This window comes from Arachis ipaensis, chromosome B07 (genome assembly GCF_000816755.2).
Source record: "Arachis ipaensis cultivar K30076 chromosome B07, Araip1.1, whole genome shotgun sequence".
NCBI lineage: Eukaryota > Viridiplantae > Streptophyta > Magnoliopsida > Fabales > Fabaceae > Arachis > Arachis ipaensis.
The window spans coordinates 10975081-10994087 of NC_029791.2; the positions used below are offsets into that span (position 1 = coordinate 10975081).

A 19007-nucleotide genomic window follows, 5' to 3' on the forward strand; every position below is an offset into this window, starting at 1 on the left:
GTATCAATGTTAGTATATAAAATTATATGATTAACGTAATTATAAAATTGTTTATCAGGAGAATAAAATAATACGGATTTTTATGATAATTTTAATATTCTCAAGCTATTAATGTACAATAAGAATGCATATCCATTAGCTCCTAGAATTGTTAAATTTTTTTAATTGATAGTAATAAATTTTAATAAATAAATAAATTTAAGTAAGACATTTTGTTATTACCTTTTTATTATAAGCTCTCAAAAACTTTTCTATATACCACATTCATCGTGCAGTTATCTTCCAAGTGCACATGATCTTGCAACAGCAGCACTTGTAGACCATCTTTACTGGTTACCCTTAGTAACGTAACATACAATTGACCATGGGTAAAAACTGGTCTTGGAAGGTAAATTCCAACTTTCGATAGAGTTTTTCTATGGGACTTATTTATTGTCATTGCAAATGACATGATAATTAAAAATTGTCTTCTTTAAAATCTGATGGATAATGTTTCATTATTTGGAATTAGATTTAGTATTGAGATAAGAACAATATTTCCAGCTTTATTATCGGTTAAAGTTTTGCACTCTATCACATAATTTTGGGGTAAATAGAGTTTAGTTGAACTGTGTCTGTATTAGAAAAAAAAACAAAAGGAGTTGTATAGATATATGTTTTGCAATATTTATTTACGTTAATTTTTATTTTTCATAAGCTACTGTTACTTTTAAAATATCTATTTAATATATCATATGTTAATATTAATAGTATTTTTTAAAAAGATAGTTTTAAAAATAATTATAACATGATTATAAATATAATATAAATAAATATGTCAAATAAAGGGTTAAATCAATATGCTTACTAATGCCCTTGTTAAATTTTGCAAATTGGATAATTAATATGTATTTGGTTGCTTGGTGATCACATAGATAATTGAGTAGTTGAGTTGCAAATTAATTCTACAGTGTGCATTTAATTTTTTCTCATTTCTTAATAAAAGCAGAAATTAACAGAAATAAGTAATAATATATAATAAAAAAAGATTTTGCATATGAATAGATAATAATCTATTGTTACAAAACAAATTATAATTGTAAAATTTTAAATCTTCACATATTGCAAATCATGGAGATCAACCACAATATAATGGCCACTTTTTCCTATTTTTGACCATGATATAAGTTCTCCTTTTCCAGTCAAGAGTCTAATAACATCTAATTAAAAAAACGAATTAAAAGCATGAAATTAAAGACAAATAAATGAACAACACAATAATAATAATAATAATACAAATTAACTACGTACCAAATAAGTTAGCCTTTTCATTTGTTTGTCTCAATATATCAGCATGTGATCGAGAAAATTGAAATGATTGTCAGGAATGTTACGATCATCGATCGTATACGTGACTCCTTCTTAAAAGTTATTCTACACACATGTGCAGTCGGAAGATAAATTCTGTTTGATTCCTCAATCAGAAAATTTTGAGAAGACACAAACCTTCCCCTTGATTAAATCATTCTCAAATATCTTTGTCAAATAATTTTTGTTTGAACAATGAATTTTATCACACTGTAAAACAAATTAAAAATGAAGACCATTAGCACTTATAACTCTATTAAATCACTTGAAGAAATCATAGAGGATAATCAACCTACCTTATCATCCATGAGAACCATTTTTAGGTAAGCTATCTTACTCTTGTCAAATTTGGATGAGACTTTCCATAACCTTATAATCCTTGCCTTTATTTTTCAAACCTTTTCATTACATAATCTATTATAGGTAATAATACTGTTGATAGAATCATAGCTTGTAGCCATTAGGTATTAAAAATAATAAAGAGAAAAAAAAAATATGAATGAGGTTATTATTATTATTATTATTATTGAATAATGATGATAATTTACGTGAGAATAACTTTTACCTATAAAATATCTAAAATTAAATAATATTCAAGTATAACTAGGTGACAATTATAATTCAAATTATTGCATATAAAGTCACGTGAATTATTATTATAATTGATATAATTGCTATATATATACTCTCAGTATTATCAATTATCAATTTAACTATATCAATCATATTCAAATTATTAGTCAATAATTTTAATGCAAATTCTTGCTATAATTAAGTTATTCTTATGTTATTATCTTGTATTAATCGTTATAATTAATTCAATAGAGATATTTATTCAATATATATGTTATTTATATTAATTATATGTCAATATTTTTAAGAAAGAATTAAAAAAAAGATATATAAATATATAATATTATTACTGTTTAAAAAATAGATATAAATATATATATAATGTATTATTAAAAAAATAAAGCCTATATATAAGAATAACGAAAAACTCAAGTAAGAATTTATTGTTGGTTTTTATGGTTTCTATTACGTTTAATGAAAATTGAGCTGTCTAAAAAGTAAATATTGAAGTGATTACTATATCATTTTGTTATTAAGGTAATTACTTATTATTAAGGTAATTTATTATATAGATTTTAGTAAAACAAAAATAAATAAAATAAATACCTATTATTAAGGTATTTTTTAATAATGCATTAAATTTTGATTTGATACAATTATAATGAAGATATGTTTCTAAATTAGTATAATTATATATTATTCATTAAATATTAATTACAATATAATTATATTAAAGATATTTTTTATAAAATAATTTAAAAAAATTATTTGATATACGTGAATCGGGTAACAAAGATTTTTTATTATTATTATTACTATTATTGATATTATTATTATCATTAAAATTATTAAAAGTATTTTTAATTGATAATTGATAAGTAGTTTAATAGTGCATTTAGTATTAATTATAATGAAGATATGTTGTTAAATTAGTATAATTATATATTATTCATTTAGTATTAATCAAAAAATTAACAAAATATGATTTGTAGCATATATATCAAAAAAGTAATTATATTATATAAAAGTTAATGTTCAACTACATACTTTAAGATTTTGACATTTTTAAACTTGCTCGACGATGTTTCATGGAACTAAAATCATCAATTATCATCTCTGAAGTAAATTTTGAAGCAATTTCCTTTTCAATATATACAATCATACAATCTGCTAAAAATTCATCTTTCATCTTGTTTCGAAACCTTGTCTTAATAATCTTCATAGCTGAAAAGGCCCGTTCAGTTGTTGCTGTTGTCACAGGGAGAGTCAAAACAAGACGAATTAATCTATCTATTAAAGGATATATATTTGATTTTCCTGTCTCTGTCAATTTTTGACACAATTCAGCAAGAGTAGACAAATTCTGAAAATCTGGAGCTTTAACCACATCAAGTTCATAATGTTGTAACTCATAATCCAATTGAATCTTTTCTTGCTCAGAAAAATCTAAAGATAGAAATTCTTTGCAAGATTGCATATGTTGCAAACACTGAATAACTTGAAAGCATCTTTAGGATCTAAAGATGTACTCAATATGAGGAGCTCGGTTGCTTGCTCACTAAATCTACTATTTAGCTCTTTCAATTAAAAATCTATCACGCTAGTAAAAATGTCAACACGATAGTGGTGTTCAACAGTGACAACATCCTTTTTACGACGAGACCGAATTATGTCACTAAAAGAAGCACCCATATCAAGTATCTGAATAGCATGATCATTGCAGAAAGAACCAACTTTCTCCAAAAGTGCTCCCCAACTACTATCTCTTAACTGTTGAATCAATGACTTTGTACTAGAAACCAGATGCATAGCATTCAAAATGTCTTGAGATTTTTGTTGCAATACTTGACAAAGTTTATCAGTGATTCCCATGATTTCTTTCATCATATGTAAAATGAAAACAAAATCAAATGATAATAAAGATTTAAGAGCATAAGTAGCATCACCACGTTGAGAATATGTAGATCCATTAGTAGCCAAATCTTCCAGAACTGAAGTTGTTGCTCCAAACATACGTAAAAGGATACAAATTGAGTTGAAGTGAGAGCTCCACCTAGTATCTCCTGATCTTTTTAATGTGCCAATTCGATTTGCTCCCCTTCCTGTTTCAATTTGATTAGTTGCAACTAAATGAGAAATTTCAGTTGCATAAGCAGATCGTAATTCATCATTGCATTTGCAAGAGCACACAACATTGATAATATTACTCAAACTTTGGAAAAAAGCATGAACATCAACAACTTCTTTAGCCGCGGCAACAAGAGCTAGCTGTAATTGATGAGCAAAGCAATGAATATAATATGCATAAGGACATTCTTGAATAATTAAAGCTTGTAACCCTTTCCACTCTCCACGCATATTACTAGCTCCGTCATACCCTTGACCTCGAACATTTTGAATGTTGAGATTGTGATGAGATAATGCAGAATAAATCTCTTGTTTTAGAGTAGCAGAAGTAGTATCTTTGACATGAACAACATCTATTAGCCTTTCTTTGACAAATTCATGCTTATCAACAAATCTAACAACAAGTGCCATTTGTTCTCTTCTAGATTCATCTCTAGCTTCATCAACAATCAAACAAAATTTTGCATTACCAATCTCATTGCGAATTTCATTTTGCACCTTTCTAGCAAAAACATGTAGAATTTCCTTTTGAATAGAAGGTGATGTGTATATTGCATTTTGAGGAGCATTATCCAAAACAACTGCATCCACTTCTTTATTGTAAGAAGCTAATAATTTTAACATTTCAAGAAAATTTCCTCGATTCTGAAACTCATGACTCTCGTCATGTCCCCTAAAAGCACAAGCTTGAAACGTTAACCATCTGACAGTATCAATAGAGGCTTTAAGACGCAATCTATTGCTTAAAACTTGTGAGTTTTGCTTAGCCAATACTTTGTCAATGTGACATAATTGATTAAGCAAATCTTTACAAGACTTAACAGCAATATTATGAGGAGAATTAAGAGATTTACTCACATGAGATAAAGATGCACAATCCTTTCCATTATTCACTTTTTTCCAATTGCGAAATCCTCCTGATGTGAATGGACTTGATTTTCTAGAAAATAAATAGCATGGAAGACAAAATGCAGCATCCACTTCTGGCGAATATTCTAGCCAAGAAAAACTCTTAAACCAATGAGCTTTGAAACGACGAGGATGACTTTCTAGACCAGAAAGAGGGTACTCATCCATAATAAATTGATATGGTCCAAACTTTATGTATGCTCTACGGATTTCATCTTGTTGATTGATAGGATAATTTCAAATTTGCGGACGCTTTCCGGGATCATGCATCAATGTATCAATATTAACTTGATCTATTTCAGTTCTTGTTATTTTGGAAGCAGGGGGTTGAATATCTTGCTCAACAAGTTGTGTCACAGGTTGTTCAATAATATTTTGAACATTATTCAAAGAATCTGAAGCTGAATTTTGTTTATCATATATTCTCTCTTTTCTCTTGAAAAATGAGTGAATTGTTTTCATCTTTGACATTTTTAACTTGAACTATCTAACAAAAAAAACAAAAATAATTGCATATATATTATTTTCTTTTAAAAAAATAGTAAACCTATTGAGCAATAACAAATAATTTTAGAAACACAAATATATAATAACCAAAAATAAAGTTATTGAATTACCTGATTATTTTTTTATTCCAAGTCTCACCCAAAAATAATTCTATTGAGTTTTGCCCTCACTTCAATCTTTGAACACTGTCCATTATAAAAAAATAAATTAATTATTTTAAATAAATAATATAAATAATACTTGACATTGTTATTAACTTAAAAAAATTGAAATATACCTCTTTAAATTTTTGTTGTGCATTCAATGGTTAATATTTTGCTGTTCACTTCTCTTCAATGGTTTTTCTTCATATGTCTTGTTTTGGTATGGAAAGAAAATTAGAATGAGAAGAGTAGAAGACCAAAAGTTTGGAAACCACTAAAAGAGAGAGAAAAGTGGCGCTGATGCCTCTGATGGTTTGAAACAAATATTTGAAATATGTACTAATGTTACTTTAATTAATAGTATGGGCTTGGGCTAGTATAATAGAACCATTTTTATTAATTATTAGAATGGGCTATTTGTTAACAAGAGCAATAATTCAAATATCTAATACATAGTGCAGTTTTTAATTATTTTAATTTATAATCCATCGAAAAAATTAATTTTTTTCCGTGAAAAATGGTTACAGACGGAAAATCCGTCTATAATTAAATAGACAAAACGGTGCGTTTTGTTAAATTATTACCGATTGTAATTTAAATTTTCCGTCGGTAAATATTGAGATAACTGAAATCTTATCTCTATCCACTCGATCCATTTACACTCTACCCATGTCAAATGAGCTTCTTCCTCTCTCCGTCACCGAGTTGCTTCTTCTCTCCATCACACCAGCTTCTTCCGCCGCTGTCGCTGCCGCTGGCGTCACAGATCTCTCTCCGTCGTACCATGCGTCGCACGGGCTCCCTCCGCCGCCGCATCCAACCCTAACCCCAGAGCTTCGTCGCGCCTCCAACCCTAATTCCAGAACTTCGTCGCGCTTCCAACCCCTTCTTCGCCGCTCCCTCCATCGACGCTCCCTCCGTCTCAAAGCCTCCGTCGTGCTCACTCTCTCGTAAGCCTTCAAACGTCGCTCCTTCCTCCATGGCTGAAACCCGTAACGCTCTGTTTTTCCTCCTACGTCGCCGGTCTCTGTCTCCTCCTGCGTGTGGCTATGCTGAAGCTCCATGGGAAGGATATACAACGGATTCCATGGGTGAAGCTTTACCACAGCTACAGAAGTACCGCGAGACTCGATTGAAGCAGTACAAGAACTACGAGAACCTCTCGTTCTCGTGAGGATCTCGACAAGGTGAACACCTCAGCTGCTTCACGCTTTCACTTCTGATTCAGATGAAATTATGAATACTAATTCTAATTCATTTTTAAACTCCCTGTTTATTTATTTATTTGGCAGGAGTGTTTGGAAGTGCAGAAGGAGAGGGCCTTCTGTATTGGCACCACTTGGGTAATGATCACCACATGTTTGATACAATGACTGTGATGTCTTTTACCTTCATTTTTATCCCTTTGTTCTACGATACATCACATTACAAGAATGTGTTTTTTTTATCCCTTTAGTTTTTCTATAAATTACTTATCTTCATATTCAGTGATGTGCAGATTCTCCTTACATGGAAAGGGTACTTTGTACTGTTCAATTTGTGTGTTTGTTCTATAACTTGAAAGCTTATGGTTACTTCTTAATGACGGTGTTTCTGTTTATTTGGTTGTTTGACTTGTATTAGTTTCAGATTAGTTTTCCTTTTGCTGATATATATGTCTGCCACTAACCTCTCTTTTTAATTTAGATCTACAACTGCAGTTGTCCTGAGGTGAGAAGAAAGTATCAGTTTAGAAAATTAGATAAACCAATGCTCAAGAGTAAGACTAGATAAACACGATAGAAAATTAGAATATGCTTTTAATGCAGTTTATCTATCCCCTTTTGTCTTTTTTATTTTGGGGGAAAATTGTTATTTCAAAACTTTCTGTTGGTTTGTTGTTTCTGATCCTGAGATTCTTATTGTTTGTGTGATCCTAGAAATCATCTTTTGGATCGATTCGAGTGGTGTATATGGCGAAGCAAAGTGTTTATCCTAATAAGGAACATGAAGGGATTGCTCACAATTCTTCAGGGCCCTGGTGGAGTCTCTTTGGATCTCAATATGGGGAATCTTGTGGCCAAATGAAACCCTTTTCACTGGAGATTCCTAACTATGTTGATCAAATTGCCACCGACAAGCAATCGGCGAGAGGAGCTGAAAACATATCTGGGAAAGGACATACAACTCAGTTTACCATCTTTCCAGGTATTTCAATTGTGTTCTAAACCAAACTGTGAATAGTTAATTGATAAATGAATATATAAAGCTGTGTATAGTTTGGGAAACCAAAGATAAATTAGAGAATATTCTTTTCTATTAAGCCGTGGATGGTTAGAAAGTACTTTGGAGTGCATCTTTTCTAAGGTCACATGGTTAGATAGCTCTGATATGAGGACCTTTTTTGTTGTTAAGTTAAATTATTTGTTAAGGCATTGGTGAAGCTTCTTGTTATGAATGGCGGGTCACAATTAATGCAAGGAAATGGATTTTTCATTTGAAATCTGAAGACTTTAAGATAACCTTTCAAGAGGGTTTACTGATATCAAAGTGAAATCGTGTTCTGCTTAGTGACTTGTATTTAAATTGTTGTGACACTACTGCAAAGGAATTGAATAAACAGACATGCAAGAGGTTATATGCAGAACCATGTTATGAATTCGGCTCACCAAGCTCTTGATGCCTGATTCTATTTCCATTGCTTATTTCATCAAACAGTTCATAACATCCATTTTCAATTATTACTTCCTTTTCCAAAAACAATAAAAAAGCAAAAATAAGCTAAATTTTTTCATGAGGTATTAAATTTGGTATCTGTAGTTCAAGATCTGATCTAGCTATAAAGTTTTATGATAAACAAATTAGGAGTTTGTCATCAAAATTAGCGATCCCATCCGATGAGTGTTCTTTCAAATATGACTCACCAACCATAGAAAACAGAATCAATCTTGCTGCTTGCTTAGTCGTCTTTTAGTTATGCTATATATATAGTTTAATTATTTTATATGCATAATTAATACTGCATGGCTTTGTGTGTTAACCAAAGACTAAAATAAAATGCTTTGAATCATAGAAACCTGATGAAGCATATGGACCAGCATGGAATTCTTTGGTTTGCAAGGACTTTAATTTGGATCCTGCATTACACATTTGATTTATATGAGTGTTTTATATTCTTCTATTTCTAGGAAAAATACAAGATTATTTATTAAAGGAGCATATAAAAACAATGACTATGATGCTTCTCCAAGATTATTTATGGTTGTTCCATTTATCTCAGTTACCTTTGAGAATATGTAGTGGTTGTTGAAGTACATAACAACTAGCATAAGGTTAATTTATCATGATATGTGTAACTGGTTTAACTCATCCGCATTGATTAAAAAGGAAGTGATAATCTGCAGCCTAAGGACTAAAATGCAACAAACTAATTGCCATTTAAACCTCAGGATGCAGATTAGCTAATCCTTAACCAATAATAATTCACACTATATACTCCCACTGATATAAACAAATGGAAGAAGCTAAGAAACAATGTAAAAGAAGAAAATAAATGTTCGTAGTATTTGGCTCTATGTAGTATGGATTGTGTTGCACTGTTGCTAGGCTGCTAGCCATGCTTTATAGTCATTTGCAATTTCTACCATTAGATGTGTTTAACACTTGATTTAAGGGTTGAATGATGTGTGCTAGCTTAGTGTACAGAACAGAATGAGCATGAGTGAAGTTTTGATGTTGCAAAACTTGTGTAGATTGAGAGACGTGGACTCCCTTTGACACCGGAGTCATTGGCGAGTATTCCGCCTTTTGCATCCATAACATTCAATACTGATGATGGTAATGGTGGAGATTGCAAGCCTGAAGTAGCTAAGACTGGTTTGGGCTCATCTGCTGCTATGACAACTGCTGTAGTTGGTGCTTTACTTCATTACCTTGGGTAGCGTTTGTTTCGGAGACAGGACACAGAGACATGGACAGCACATCTTTAAAAAGCGTTTGGAAGCAAAGACATGGACACTGAACATATTGTCTCCGGGACAGTTTTTTATACTTTTGTGTCCACTCTTTTACGAAGGACAATGATGGACACGGGATTTGGAAGAGGGACACGGACTGTTTTTATGAATTTTTTTCTTTTTTGTCCATGGTGCTATTTTTTATTATTCCACTGTTACTCCTTCTTATTTTTCTTATTTTGCGTTGTTCTCAGAAAGTACTTTTTTTTTTTTTCTCCATGCTCTTTTTCTATTTCTATGTTTTCCTTCTTTCTATTTTTTTTCTTTAGGTACTTTCTCTTTTTTATAGAAATTTTTATTGGACTGGCTAGTTTCTTTTTTCTTATCATTCTTACTTCAACATCATTTTAACCTTATATTATATTATTTGATTTGTAATAAAAATAATAACAAAAATAATTAGTAATAAATTTAAAAATAAAATAATTATATTTATAAATTTTATTTTAATATAAATACTATTATATAATTTTTTATTAAAATTTTTGACTGCTTCAAATATTTTTTTCAAGTTCCTACTGTCTGTACTCCTATGTACTCTCATTCTTTATTAAATTAGTTTATATTAAAAAATTTGGAATCACATGGCTATTTTGGTCATTTCATATAATATTTTAGTCTTGTCCATGTGTATCCAAACATAATACTGGACATTACATTAGTGTCATATCCATCGTATCCAAACACGATACACAAAACATAATTTTTAATATTTCTGTCCTATTGTCTTTGTTTTAGTGTCCTGTTCTGTCGTGTCTCTACAAACAAACACTACCTTGGTGTCATAAAGCTTTCCTCTTCTAAAGATCAACAGGATAGGAAGGATTACACAGATATTGATTTGTTGCATAAAATAGCTCAAACTGCTCATTGTATTGCCCAAGGAAAAGTTGGCAGTGGGTTTGATGTTAGTTCAGCTGTGTATGGCAGTCAACGTTATGTGCGGTTTTCACCGGAAGAAATGTTTTCACCGGAAGTGATTTCTTCCGTACAAGTATTCAGCACTTACCCTTTTAATGTGTCTTGTGTTTTAGGCAAAAAATGCTTTAATTATGTTGTTTTGCTGACATTGCAGGTTGCAGCACAAGCATTGCCTGCACCAGAAGTTATCAGTGACATTCTGAATGGAAACTGGGACCATGAGAGGACTGAGTTCTCTATACCACCTTTGATGACTCTGGTAAGCAATTTAAATCTCTTATACCCCCACATTTTCCTTTTACTTCAGGTTGAATGACTTTCTTATCATAAGAATATGAAGTCTATTGGTTAATATTCTGACTATATATTGTTTTTTTAGTTACTAGGAGAACCAGGAACTGGTGGTTCATCTACGCCATCAATGGTTGGTGCTGTAAAAAAATGGCAAAAGTTTGACCCTCAGAAATCCATGGACACATGGAGAAGATTGTCACATGGGTGAGGCTGCAGGTGTTCCTGTAAGTTCCTTTCATTGATTTGGCACTTATTATTAGGCTTCTTCTGGTTGGATGATGTTGATTATAAATTATATCTGCTGGTAGAATATCACTACTCTTTCCTTGCAATTCATGCAGATTGAACCAAAATCACAAACAAAACTTTTAGATGCTACACTAAACTTGGAAGGAGTGTTGTTGGCTGGAGTTCCAGGAGCAGGAGGATTTGATGCTGTCTTTGCTGTTACTTTGGGAGATTCAAGCAGCAATGTGACAAAAACATGGAGCTCACTAAATGTTCTTGCCCTTCTGGTTAAAGAAGATCCTTGTGGCGTTTCTTTAAAAAGTGCTGACCCTAGAACAAATGAAATCATTTCAGCTGTATCTTCAATTTATATTGAATAATTTATTGTAAATATTGTTTATTTTTAATACGATGAATTTGTTTATTTTTTGAAATATTATAAATATTCGAATATAAATTAGATAAAAATTTGTATTAAATTTATATTTATTTTGTATGAAAACAAGTTAATTTTGTAATTAGAAAAAATAAAAAAAAATTATTTTACCTTACAGACGGATTTACAGACAAATTTTCTGTCTATAATCATGATTTTCCAAAGTTTAAATTACAGACGGAAAATCTGTCAGAAAATCCGTTTGTAATTACAGACGAAAAATCCGTCTGAAAATCTATCTGTAATTACAGATGGAAAATTCGTCTGAAAATTCGCCTGTAATTACAGACGAAAAATCTGTCTGAAAATTCGTCTGTAATTACAGACGAAAAATCCGTCTGTAAGTTTGTCGCCTTCAGGAAATGGAGGGAGAATTTACAGAGGGAAAATCCGTCGGTAACTAGTAAAAATCCGTCGGTAATTTTCCGACGGAAAAAAAATTCGTCGGTAAATAATTTCTGACGAGACTTTTACAGAGGGATAATCCGTCGGTAATTTCGTCGGTAACCAAAAATCCGTTTGTAATAAAGACTAAATCTGTCTGTAAATCTGTCTGTATTTATCTATTTTCTAGTTGTGACCATGGCCACCTTAGGCCCCCCTAGATCCACCACTGTATACACAGATTGAAATAGAAATATATGTATTGAAATTTAGAAATATAAATTCTATTATATCTTTCTAAACAAACCTAAACAACTCTACACTAATAACACGTGCCATGTCGTATTTTTTCAAGACTTATATTTAGGAACATATAGAATTTTAACAATAATACACGGATAATTGAAATAGTTTATATACAGGTTTTTCAAGTTATTATTATTATTATTATTATTATTATTATTATTATTATTGGATAATGAATAAGAATTAGAATTATATCAATATTTTAAAATTAATATAATTAAAATAACTAAAATATTAAATATACTTATTTTTGAAAGTATTAATTATATATTAACCAAAAACTTTTGACTACCTATCATTCTTGTTAGAAGGTATAATGAATGCTACAACGGAGTCTCCTTCTAGAGACCGTAGCCTCATTTTTTTAAATTTTTTTTGTTTAATGAATATGAGAGATGAGATATAAGTATATAACATAACATATATCTATTAAATTGATTTTGACTTTATATATAAATTAATTGGTTGTTGTTAACTTGTTATTATTTGACTGAGACGTTTTCAACGTGTATGTAAGACTACTAAGACTAACCTAATTCTTTAACCTTCCGAGACTAAATTAAAGCTGATAAGACTATATACAAGTAATAAGAAAAGGTAGTTGCCAGTCAACTTCATGTTGGAGTAGTTCAGTATAAACCCATGCATGCATGTTGCATAATCATTTGTATATATACAATATTTATACTTATATCCTATATAATTTAATGATGTATTTATAATGGATCAAGTTTCTATCCTTGATCAATTCATGTTATGTTAACAATGCAAGAGTGAAGGAAATACGTACTATATCTAGAATACTCATCAAACAATCAATAAGTCTTGAAGAAAAGTCAAAATATCTCTATCATATACCTCCATTTCTCCATTCTCTTTCTTTTTCTCCCACTTCCAACTTTTCTAGAAGAACTACTGTTGATTATTTAATGAATTCTAGTTGTATATAAATAATACTGCCTTAGTACTTAATTCCCACAATTAACTTTTTATGTTTATATTACTATAATTTAGGTTTAATTTGTATAGTTGCTGAATTCATATACATGTTTCTTTTTTTTTTTTGGTATTTAATTCATATACATGTTTCTGATTGGAGATTAAATTATCCTTCTGTTTCGGCCTGGCACTCGGGTTTCCAAAACTGGCCAAACGATAGCCTGATTCCTAGGCCAAAAAATTAGGCCTGGTACTCCGTATGTTCCAAATTAGGCCAAAAAATCAAAGATCGGTAACTAATATTCAAATTTAAATAATTCTCTTATCTTAGCTAATAAAAAAAGATAAAATAACAATACAAGCTATATAAAGGGACATTATACATTCATAATTCTTATTTATATCTGTTAGATTCATTTTGATTTGAACGTCAGAGTATTTTTGTAGGTACCATTCATGATATTCAAAGGTCTAATCGTGTCGTCATCAAGGCCGACGAGTCCCAGTCCTCCCATCAACATGTATAACGAAGTCTTATACACCTTCCATTTAAATCTTTTTCAAACTTCATTTAGTTGGGTGTTCATTGATAAGAGATTCATATAGTATGTATGGGATCTTAGGTTGAAACCTATTAATAAAACAAATAAATAAATAAGCATAAGATTAATAGCTGGCGCCTGTAGCTCAGTGGATAGAGCGTCTGTTTCCTAAGCAGAAGGTCGTAGGTTCGACCCCTACCTGGCGCGCATTCTTTCTTATTTTTTTTTTCTGCTCTAAAACTTTTCTATAAACTGAAGAAACTCCCATCACCAACCAAGCTAATAGGTCAATACATTAACTTATACCCTACTTTGATTTCAAATGGTTATTCATTAGATTAGATATTTTCATATGGGTATACACATGTAGGGCAAGGATATATCGAAGAAGACTATTATATTATCAATACCAATTTTAATTCTTAACAAGTACATACAGTTTTTTTATGCACTCGAAAATTACATTGTATATATCCTAAACTTGACTAAAAAAAGAAAAAAAAAAAAAGAAACGTATGAATTTTGCTATCTAAAAGCAATATATTTTTTTATTGATTTGTGCTAAAAATAAAATAGAAGTTCACCAACTGCCACAAATAAAACAAGCTTGATGATATCTATCCTTTAAGGCCATGATATCAGCATATGATTGTCTCTTTGTATATGAAGCTTTAGCATTTTGGAAGATCAGGAGGAGGTGGAAGCAGTGACTCGTTGGGTCCTTCTCCATTGTCTACCACGAATGCCATCTTAAGTCCCCAGGTTGTGTGTACTTCCAAGTGGCAATGAAGGAACCAAACCCCTTCAAAATTCACACAATATTGTATCCAACAACAATTAATTAGCCAAAACAATCTAAATAGACCTAGCTACCATGTTGATTATATTTTTGAGTGTTTAATTTGTACACTGTTAAGTGTCACTTGAAAATGCATAATAAATTAAACTATTTCATCTCAGTTGCACAACTATAAACTAAGCATAACAATGTAACGGTTTCAATTTTTTTCATTTATTAAATTGTGGGATAATTGACCTTTTTCTAAAAAATGGTTTAGAAATGAGCCAAACAATTAGATGTGGCAATGCATTCGATAGAATAAGGTTTAAACTCAATTTAACTTGAACCCACTCTAAATCTCTCAATCTGATTTTATCCAACTTGATTCATAAAACAAATTTATTTTCACTAAGACACGATATTTAATTTTTTTATATTTTATCATATCTTTATTTATGTACTAATAACAAATTAAGTTATTAGTTTGATTGCACTAAATATTTCTATAAAAGATTAGAATTTTGGTTTAATTATCTGATTGTTTGTTATATGTATATTTATTTTATCAACATACACATTATATATTAAAAGTGTGAATTGGACAAATAAAATTGGCCTAACACCCAAACCGACCCTATCTTACTCGTTGCGGATGTAATTGCCAAATTCTGCAAAAATACTATTTGTACACTAAAATTAGGAAAAAATGAGAAAAAGAGAAAGTAAATTGTTGGTACCTGGATTATCTGCCCTGAATCTTATTGCAGCCCATCCAGCATTTGGTACCCCAATTGTGTTCCTCTCAACAGGGTCAACAAGATTAAAGGTCAAGGGATCCTTCTCCGGGTCAAAGTTCCCTAGCCCTTGTCCAACAACAAAGAAATTGTAGCCATGCAAATGAAAGGGATGGTTCTCAGGTGCTATCATTGCAGTTCCTTGTAGCACAAGCTGAACACTTGAATTGAATTTCACCCTATACAATTTTGTTCCATTGTTGCTCTGAAGATTAGTTGGTTGAACCCCAGTATAATCAAAAACCATAGGTGGTCTTGGTGGAAAATCCTCAGTGAAAACACCAGGGATGTTATAGTAATTTGCTTCAAGGAGTGAAGTTGTTGGCATCACAAATGTAATATTGTTAATTGCAGATGCAATCCTTATCCCCTGAAGGCATGTATCACAAGGGTTAACCCCAACAGTTATTGCAAAGAAAAGGTCATGGTCTATGGTTAATGGAACTCTTGCAGGGTAGGTGTTTGTGTTAATGCTTCTTAGAGAATCAATGAATCTGAATGTTACTTCAGTTGCATTCACAGCTGGAATAGTGCTTAACATTGTTTTGGAGTATGGTGGTGTCCCTTTGTAGCGAAGCGTCGCCGTCGCCGTCAAGTTGTCGAAGCCAATTGGTGCATCCATGAATGGTGTTATTGCAATTAAGTACTTTCCAACAGGTTGGTTTGCGGTTAAAAGGACATTGGTGGTTTGGCCTGGACTCAAGAATATAGTGTCAATCTCAAAGGGCTTAACATAGGACGCATCTGCTTCAACCACTGTTAATTTATGGCCAGCAATTTTGAAGAACAGTTCATCGTTCAAAGCTGCATTCACTATGCGGAGTAGATAGGTCTTGCCACTTTCAACATGCAGAGTATATCCTGCAAATTAAAGGTTGGTAATAATATTTTACTGATGATTATTCAATTTTCAAATGTTATTATAACTTTGGAGCAATAATGTTAGAAGTCCATAACATACACTTGGATGATTATATAAAAAATTCCCAACCATGTTACATGTATAGCTCTACATCAAAATCGGTTATCAGTATAAAATATTAAATTACACATTAAAAATAAATTAAATTACACATATATTTATACGTAAATATATAATACCTGATTTTTAATATACACGTATTATTTTTTAAAAAAAATTATATTGATGATTCATAAAAAATTTGTAAATTAAATCCTAATTCATATATACCCTGGAAAATGCAACCGGCAACTGGTCCTGGATGGCCATTGATGGTGTGTGCATCTGATATGTTTGGTGGTCCACCGGATTTTGTGGCCTCATCAACCACTGCTTCGACATCCGATTTCCACCATTCACCTACACTCCACAAAAGAGTATATAGTATAAAAAGTATCGATAAGATAATTCAATACAAAGTAGCATAATACACAAGTTTTGGAGTCAAATGAAAAACATTAAAAGTTACCTAAAACAATTATCTTTTCATCGTCAGGTTTAGGAAATGGATAGGGAATGCCCCTTTTAGGCAAAATGACAATAGCACCATGCACTGTAGCCCTTAGCCAAGTGATATGTGCATGCCACCAAAGTGTTCCTCTTTGATCTGTGATGGTAAAGTTGTAAATATAGCTCTGCCCTGGCTGAATTGGACATTGTGTTACATATGCTGGTCCATCATACCAACCACTTCGAAACTGTTTGATTCCATGCCTATATGGTAAGTCCAAAAATAAATCATCTAGTCAAATTTTCTCTGTTTTTCTTATTATTTTATTTTCATCATATCACTATACAAGTTTTCTGAGTTCCTTGCAATTTGTGTAGTAATCTCTCACCAGTGGAGTGTAACATTGTAGGGAACATGATTTGTGACCCTTACAATGACAGTGTCATCCTCCCTTGCATGGATAGTTGGCCCCGGGAATTGTCCATTGACTGTCACAAATGATTTTGTTGAGCAAAGCTTTGTTGTGTTCTTCAACACCACCTGGCATCACCAACATAAATTCTTTGCCTTAAAGACATCAAGATTCCTAGTCACAAATGTGTCTCCATTTATCTTTACCTTTTCAACGGAGAATCTTAGTAATATACATGCCTATCTTAGTGATATACATGCCTACCCTATATTACGTATACACTAAAAATCAATCAGCAAATCAGTCACTCGTATAAAATATATATTAGAATATAAAATATATATTGAAAATGAGTTAAATAACACATGTATTTATATGTATTTATACATAAACACATAGTGATTGATTTTAGTTACTAATTTTAGTGTACAAATAATATTTTTACATAACATCAGGTGGGAGATTATCGTCAAATTTTAGTTAAATACATATACAAATACATCATTGATTTAGTGACTAATTTTTTATGTATATATAATACTTTTTAGGAATAATTTATGATATTATGTCAACATAATAATATGATTTTAATTTGTATACACTTTGGGTGCTCAATTAGGTGCTGTCATACAAGGAAAATCAAAATCAGTTAACTTTAATAATTATTATCTCAAAAAATATTTTTATTTACATGGTAATGGTAATACATGATCAGATATTTAATGTAACAAAATTATATGACACTATATATAAACTTCAATAATGTTTAAATACCTTTGATATTTGAAGTTAATTTTTATCTCAAGTCACTTATCATGAGGCAACAAATTAAAATTGAGCATGGAAAATGTGTTCATACTAATTGGGTGCAAATTAAACAAGTAGGGAAAACTTTAGTATTTATTATTATCTTAAAAAGATATCACTTTTAGTTAAGTAGATGTCAATAAAAAAATACTATCGATGTAAGTGTATAGATACTAAACTTCAAAAGCCATGCATTTGAAGTTAATTTTTCTTCTCATGCATGCCATTTGTTATGAGGCTACAAGGCATGGGAAAACAAACTTACACTGAACTTGTAATGACGAACCAATGAGTGAACAAACGATGGAAAAAAAAGAGCCGCCATAAACATTATTGCTAGAAGGCGTGGCTCCATTTTCTTCATCATCATTACCACCATTCACCAATTAACTTTTCTATGTGCTCAAATTCTTCTAATGACACTTATATTATAGTCTCTCATTTATGAATTAATTAAAAATATGACCAGGTACCTTAGCATATATATAATAGAACAATGTTTTTTGATGCCATGTCATTTTACAAAAAGTAGGTGAGACTATAAATAATGCCGGCCACATGTATTATAATTTTATTAACCAAGCTTTCTTGCATACTACACAATGGAGCCCTCCCCATGATGTGTATGCATTTGTGCAATTTTCAGCTGACATAAAGCTTCTTATGAATTGAAAAATACTTCCCAGCTGAAAATATATATACTTTTTTTATTTTTTATTATTTTTCTCATTAGTTAGTGCCATTTGCATGTTTTTTTTTTTTTCCCCTTACCTCCAAATCACCTCTTTTTTGTATGTATTATTGGAAACTTATTAAGCTCTTCCAGAAGATTTACATATATATTGTTAATTATTACAGTGCTGGATTAAAGCTGTTTTGACAATGATCATTTCAAATTTAGTGAGAGGCCAGCAAATAAATGTCAATAGCAATGGAATTTTGTTGTTGAGATATGGTTTTCAGTTCATGCACTACTTCATGACCTTTTGTGGATAGCTTGTTCCTTTTAACTGCATATACAGCAACATATCAAATTTTCTCATTGCCCATTTGTAGTGCACTCAAAATTCTTTGATTTCTATTTTTTGTTGGCTATTATTCCTTTTCACCACCATAATGACACAAATAATAATCCTTCAGGAATCAGGAA

At 31.0% G+C, this 19007-nt stretch overlaps 2 protein-coding genes and 1 non-coding gene across 3 annotated transcripts; 1 reads left to right on the top strand and 2 right to left on the bottom strand.

Moving 5' to 3' along the window:
- LOC107606619 (zinc finger MYM-type protein 1-like) lies at positions 3505 to 5124 on the bottom strand. The gene has a single exon (XM_016308659.1). The coding sequence runs from the start codon at positions 5122 to 5124 to the stop codon at positions 3505 to 3507; it is 1620 nt and encodes a 539-aa protein (XP_016164145.1).
- Positions 13786 to 13858, top strand: TRNAR-CCU. Its single transcript has one exon. It is a non-coding gene; the product is annotated as a tRNA-Arg (tRNA).
- On the bottom strand, positions 14032 to 18312 carry LOC107608855 (laccase-4). The gene is made up of 6 exons (XM_016310605.2): positions 18123 to 18312; positions 17027 to 17178; positions 16657 to 16901; positions 16419 to 16547; positions 15170 to 16087; positions 14032 to 14453 (listed from the first exon to the last, which is right to left on the bottom strand). The coding sequence occupies exons 1-6, from the start codon at positions 18234 to 18236 to the stop codon at positions 14323 to 14325; spliced, it is 1689 nt and encodes a 562-aa protein (XP_016166091.1). The 5' UTR covers positions 18237 to 18312; the 3' UTR covers positions 14032 to 14322.

Bases quoted from the DNA above. Each gene is read 5' to 3' on its own strand.
- LOC107606619 (XM_016308659.1), bottom strand. From the start codon at position 5,124: ATGGATGAGTACCCTCTTTCTGGTCTAGAAAGTCATCCTCGTCGTTTC.
- LOC107608855 (XM_016310605.2), bottom strand. From the start codon at position 18,236: ATGGTGGTAATGATGATGAAGAAAATGGAGCCACGCCTTCTAGCAATA. The intron at 17,179-18,122 runs GTAAGTTTGTTT...TGGTGATGCCAG, and splicing joins TTCGTCATTACAAGTTCAGT to GTGGTGTTGAAGAACACAAC. The intron at 16,088-16,418 runs GTATATATGAAT...TTTAATTTGCAG, and splicing joins TGCCGGTTGCATTTTCCAGG to GATATACTCTGCATGTTGAA.